Here is a 6,526-nt window from a genome sequence, read left to right on the forward strand (position 1 = left end):
TACATATTAACACACCTAGCAAAAGAAATAAATCCTGCCATATAAGAACAATACTTAACCACAATACTAGACTAAATGCAAGATAATACAGGCTTACCAAAATCGACGAACTAACGTAGTTTACCAAAGACATGTTAGATTTAAGTGCTCAACTGTGTTGGACATTGGTTGAAAATAAAATGAATAACCTAAGATTTTGGATTCAAGCACTCACCCTAAAGGAAATTAATCAATTAATTAAAACTTGTTAGTTTTAAGGAAGATTGTTATATATTATAGTCAGATAATATTCTCATTTATAAGAAATTATCTTATTAATGGGAGCTAAAAATTATTTTTCTAATGACTTTCATAGACAAATTTCAAAAAAACATATTTTAACTTGCGTCAACTATCAAATAATATGCTGCCCTAAGTTTTTAATGATTCATTTCCAAAAAAAAATAAAAATGTTGTTAATGATTGCAATGGTCATTAACTGAATTTTTTATAGGAAAAAATGTTGTTAATGATTATGATTTATTGTTTACTAATTTAACAATAAATTAAAAAAATTAATTTTTTTAATATTTTGGTGTTATATATTTATTTAATATGTATTTCTTTTTTAAAAAAAATAAATAACAATAATATTTTTTTAAGAAAAACATTAATTTTCTCATCCTCCGATTCTTTCTCCTCAAAACCCTAACGACCAGTGAAAAAAATAGCAATGAATTCCACCTGGTGAAACTCCGACTGCAAATTATTTGACCAGTCCGCCTCGCCTTCTCTTCCACCAATCACCATCTCTCTCTTTCCATCCTCCGTTTCCCCTGTACAAAAACGACGGACCTAAATTCAGATTGCCTTTCAGATTACTAGAAGAAACTGATTGATTCATCCCTGTTCTCCCCGCATTCACCCTTTCCCTGCACCAAAGTTTCCATTTTTTTCCTCAAGGAAAGCTCGTTAATGGGGTACACCCCCGTCCAATACCTCGCCGATGCGGCGTCCGGGAATTCCTCGGAAACCCCTCTTGTCTGCTACGCCGCCACCATGATGTCCCTGAACGGAATGCTTCAGGATGAGAATCCCCTGGACTTCACCTTCCCCATCTTCCTCTTCCAGCTCCTTGTAATTCTGCTAACCAGTCGCATCACCGCCATGATTCTCAGACCGCTTCGCCAGCCCCGATACATCTCCGAGATCCTGGTAATTAATTCCTACTAACTTTTTTTTTCTTTTTTTTTTTTTTTGATAATTTTTTTTAAAAATTCCAACTTGCTCTGTTTCAGGGAGGCTTCATTCTCGGCCCCACGTTGATGGGAAGACTTCCTGCCTTCGCCCTCACCATCTTCCCTTTCCGCAGCCTGCTAGTCATCGATTCCATGTCCTCCATCGGCCTCGTCTTCTTCATGTTCATTGTGGGCGTCGAGATCGACCCCGACGTCGTCCGCCGCGTCGTTCGCCGGTCTATTTTTGTCACCTGCGCCGCCCTCATCGGCCCTGTCCTAATCGGCATACTAGCCGGCCTCATGCTCCATGGTCGAATCCAGGACGGCACCAACCGCGGCGCGTTCGCCACGTTCTTCTGTAGCATCCTTTGCGTCACCTCCTTCTCCGTTCTCGCCAGAATTCTCGCCGATCTAAAACTGATGGCTTCCGATATTGGCCGGCTCGTGCTCTCATCGGCGATGATCATGAACGGGGTGGCGTGGGTGCTCATGATATTTTCCACCGCGCTGGCTCAGAGCAAAGGAAAGGCGCTGTCGGCGATATGGGCGGTGGTCTCCGGCGGTTTGTTTAGCGTTGCAGTATACATGGCTATGAGACGGGCTGCTAGGTGGGTGCAAAAGAGGACGCCGGAAGGGGAGGAGGTAGCGGAGCTTCACCTGTGCGTGATATTGGTGGGGGTGATGGTGGCGGCGTTTGCGGCGGATACTATTGGGACGCATGCTATCTTTGGGGCGTTTGTGTATGGGTTGGCCGTGCCAAATGGGCCGCTTGGTGAGCTCCTTATTGACAAAATTGGAGCTTTTATTGAAGGGTTGCTGCTGCCACTTTTCTTTGCCATTAGTGGATTCAGGACTAATTTGTTTAGCATTGTGGATGCCGGCGCGGCTTGGTTGCTGCTGATAGTGGTGTTGGCGGCGATGATGACGAAGGTCGCCGGCTCCATGCTCGCATCGTTTTACATGGAGAGGCCTTTCCGCGACGGGATATCACTGGGATTACTTCTGAACACCAAAGGGGTTATTGAGCTCATCATGCTCAACATTGGTTGGGACAAGCGGGTGCGCTATAATATATCATATAATACATATAAAGTTTTATCATCACATTAAAAATATCATCATAAATATATATATATATATTTTCATGTATAATTATATAACATCAAAATATTATAAATGTTATGAAACTTTAAATGTTAGATATAGAAATACATAATAATTATGTGATATGTTTGTAAAATTTTTAAAAATATACATATCAAAATTTTGAATTGATTTTGATATGTTATAAAATATATTTGTTTAAAAATTATTCTTATCTTAAAAGAAATTTAAGAGTTTTAAAATCTATAATCATCACTTTTTGGTTATCATATAGTTGTATAAAAGCCTTTCATTGTATAATAATAAAATTTTATGTGGCACTATTCTGATTAGGGTTGTCAAAACGGCTCGTTGTTCACGAACAACACGTGTTCGGCTCGTTAAGAAGTTTGTATTTGGCTCGTTCGCTATGTTAACGAGCCGAACACAAACAAAAATTTATTCGTTCGTGTTCCGCTCGTTTTGGCTCAAAATACTACTCATCAATTATATATATATATATATATATTGATGAGTGGTATTTTTAAAAAATTTAATTGACTACAAGGCTACAAAGAATTATAATCAATTAAAAATATTAATTAAGAAAATAGAATAAAAATTATTAAATTAGATTCAAATGACGTTTTAATACTTGCCCCAACTCTTAATATCTTATGACCATGTGATTATAGTTGTCAAAACGAACAACATGAACACATTGTTTGAGCTCAAAATATAAACGAGTTGAACACGAGTTCACTCATATTCGGCTCGTTTACACCGCTAATTCTGATCAAAATTTTACCAACAAAAAAAAAAATCAAAGATATTAAATTTATTTTGATTCGAGTTCAATACATGAAATTAATTTAAAATTTATGTTTAAGCAATCCTAAAAAAAATGTAATAATTTTAAGACTTATTTAAAATTTCTCTTCTTATAACATCTTGAACTACTTATCATAAACGCTTACAAATTTAACACTTACTAACATTTTATGATATTTCTCCTGCTGTTGATAAATAAACATCTTATGTACTGTATAACAGAAATTTTCAGTTCTTAACTAAACATATGAATCCAAATTATCCATCTTCATATATTTAATTGCTATAAAAAATGTATAATTTCCTTGAAACTTCCCAAGTCAGAGCTATTCTAACCCATTTTACCTGAACGACAATCGCAGGTGCTGCGCGATCAGACATTCACAATCCTAGTAATAATCTCCGTCGTAACCACCACCATGATCAGTCCGCTGGTGAAGGTAGCCGCGAAGCCCTCCCGTCGCTTCGTCGCGTACAAGCGCCGCACCATCCGCTGGTGGAACCCAGAGTCTGAACTCCGCATGCTTGTCTGCGCCCACTCCTCCCGCGAGGTCCCCTCCCTCATTTCCCTTCTCGACATCTCCCACCCCACCAAGCGCTCTCCTTTCTTCCTCTACTCTCTCTATCTCGTCGAGCTCACCGGCCGCGCATCCACTCTTTTTGTCGTCAACACCAACTCCTCCGCCTCCTCCTCCTCCACCACCCTCGACTCCCATCGCGCAGCCCCCAATGCCGGCGGCGGCTTCATCCGCCACCAAACCGAATCCGAGCACATCTCCCACGCTTTCGAATCATACGAGCAACATGCCGGCGGAGTCTCTGTTCAGTCCCTGACAGCATTCTCCCAATACTCCTCCATGCACGAAGATATCATCGCCCTCTCTGAAGACAAGCATTGCGCCCTTATTCTGCTCCCTTTCCACAAGCACCAGACCATCGATGGTACCATGGAGGTAACCCACCCAGCCATCCGTACCCTAAACCAGAACGTCCTCGCTGGCGCCTCCTGCTCTGTCGGCATCCTCATTGACCGAAGCCTCGCCGGCACAGGTGCCCGTGCGCAGCGCTACAACGTTGCACTCGTTTTCATTGGCGGCCCCGATGACCGAGAGGCCCTCGCCTACGCCGACCGCCTCGCTACCCATCCGGGCGTGGCGCTCACAGTGGTGCGCTTCCTTCCCTGCATCGGCTCCCCCCCGCCGGTGGTGGATGTGGCTGGAGAGAATGATGACGAATGCTTGGCGCAGTTTCAAGCGGGTGGTGGTGGAGAGGCGGAGTATGTGGAGAGGATGGTGGGGAATGCGGAGGAAACGGTGGCAATGTTGAGGGAAATGGAGGGGCGTTATGATTTGTATATTGTTGGGATTGGAAAAGGTATGTCGTCGCCGTTTACGGCGGGTTTGAAGGACTGGAGTGAGTGTGAGGAGCTTGGGCCGATTGGGGATTTGCTGGCCTCGCCGGATTTCGGGTCGAGGTCGTCGGTGTTGGTGCTACAGAGTGGGAAGTATGGGGAAGAATCAGGAGAGGATATAAACGGCGGCACGGTGGCGGTGTCGATGACGGCAAACCCGGGACGGTAGGCTTTGGTCCTTGGGCGATTATTGCGGAACGTAAATTTATGTGAGGTGATCGATGAAGGCCACTAAAATACATCTTTTTTATTCTTCTTATTATTAGAATGAGACCCACTTTAATTTTTGTTCCATCGGTTCAAATCAACACACTTAAAATTTACACGTCGGTACGCAAAATGTTCGTGTGGGGAGCTTCGGCAAGTTAAGTAGATGAGCTTGGGGATGAGTCCTTCATAAAATTTTTAGTGCAGATGTCATTTTACTTCCTGCTATTGTGTTGCTGGTTCCAGTGCTTCAGCGTTGAATATGTAAGAAAAAAATTTACTGTGGAAAGTAATTGAGTTTTGTTTATTTATCAAAATTGAATTTTTAAGTGTTTTTCATAAATGAGCTTTGACCTTCTATTAAAATTGAATTTTAAGTGTATTTAGCAAAATTCCTTCAAAATTTTCTTAAGATATATGAGAGGAACTTTTCTTCAACCAATGAATGGGAGGGGACAAAAATCACGTCAGAAATTCTTTAGATTAATGCATCTAAATGATTATTTGGCATCATTTATCTTTATATTCAACATTTATTCATGTAATTATTAATCAAATATAAATGTGTTTGTATATTCAAAATTGAGTTTCTTCAAGCAGCATGAAAATTCAGCTATTAAATGGGTTTCATGGGCCTAATGGATCGACCCCATAAACAATGCACTTAATGATCGACAGTGCTATTTGTACTTGTTAGTTTATCTTTGTAGGTGACAAACAACACACCTTCTTGCCGCCCAGAAGGTCCCTACCGGTACCTTCAAAGTTTATCAGCATTTACGTGAGTTCCTCTAATTGGGCACGCTAAACTTAAGCCTTTAAGCGAGTTCCTTCAACCAAAATCACTTACATTTTCCTAATTCTTCTTCTAAGCTTGCTTGTATTAGTTTATTCCTTCTACTAAGATCGTCTATAGCTACTTAGATGCATCACTGAGTGGCGTGAACAGTTCTTTGAGGCAAAAATGAAGAGAACTCCAGTTCATCATCATGTATGTAACCATTTATTGGTCGCCTAATGCCCACACCAAGAATCTTATCCACAACAAGCTTACTCAGGCTCCATATTGTACAACTTATAGCATTGTTTTTTATTTCATTTTATTCCTTTGACCTCTGCGAGAGTGCATATACTTTATGGCGTATAAATAGGAAGTAAAAGGGGAGAGGAATGGGGATCTGACTCTAGCCCTTTCTAACTCTCTTTCTCTCTATAAATTCCTTAACTTCCTTCCACATCTTTCACAAAGTTTCTCTCCAATTATATGGGTTCACAGATTATACGGGTTCACAAATTATATGATATCATACGTTTTAAACGGATTCAACATCCTAAAAGATGAGATAAGTGTGAATATCTTACCCAAATCCAACAAAGAAACTCTTAGTTGAAGGAGCACATGCACAAAAATTATAGAAGAAGTAAGGTAAGAAGTGTCTAGAACCCACCCTAGAAGCCATTCAAAAAGTCATGTCAAATCTTCAAGAACAATGATGTGAAGGTGAGGACCACAAAGACAAAGCCCACAAATAGAAGAATTATCGTGAACTAGAGCAAGAAGAGCCCGAGCTACAACACCAGAAAAAGAAAAATATGATAATGATGTCTCATGTCCTTGGAGAGGAGACTCCAAAATTCTTGGATGATGAAGAGAGGAGGAGCAGATAAGGAAGAAGATTACTAGACAATGTACATTCTAGATAAATTGTTGAAGCGGAACCCCCAAGAAAATTCAAAATTCCTTCTATAACGATTGTTATTGCAGTATACTAGTGCA

The 6,526-nt window shown here is 40.7% G+C and overlaps 1 protein-coding gene across 1 annotated transcript; it reads left to right on the forward strand.

Annotated features, from left to right (window-relative positions):
- Nucleotides 1-671: 671 nt before the first annotated feature.
- On the forward strand, nt 672-4,999 carry LOC110024582 (cation/H(+) antiporter 15-like). Its single transcript, XM_020724628.1, has 3 exons — nt 672-1,194; nt 1,278-2,276; nt 3,494-4,999. The coding sequence occupies exons 1-3, from the start codon at nt 955-957 to the stop codon at nt 4,709-4,711; spliced, it is 2,457 nt and encodes an 818-aa protein (XP_020580287.1). The 5' UTR covers nt 672-954; the 3' UTR covers nt 4,712-4,999.
- Nucleotides 5,000-6,526: the final 1,527 nt, after the last annotated feature.

Source organism: Phalaenopsis equestris, unplaced genomic scaffold, assembly GCF_001263595.1.
Source record: "Phalaenopsis equestris unplaced genomic scaffold, ASM126359v1 Scaffold000259, whole genome shotgun sequence".
NCBI classification, from domain to species: domain Eukaryota; kingdom Viridiplantae; phylum Streptophyta; class Magnoliopsida; order Asparagales; family Orchidaceae; genus Phalaenopsis; species Phalaenopsis equestris.

What these genes read in the sequence shown, in the direction of transcription:
- LOC110024582 (XM_020724628.1), top strand. Translation starts at nt 955, where the DNA reads ATGGGGTACACCCCCGTCCAATACCTCGCCGATGCGGCGTCCGGGAAT. An exon ending in GATACATCTCCGAGATCCTG is followed by an intron (nt 1,195 to 1,277) that starts GTAATTAATTCC and finishes GCTCTGTTTCAG; the next exon opens with GGAGGCTTCATTCTCGGCCC. An exon ending in ACATTGGTTGGGACAAGCGG is followed by an intron (nt 2,277 to 3,493) that starts GTGCGCTATAAT and finishes CGACAATCGCAG; the next exon opens with GTGCTGCGCGATCAGACATT.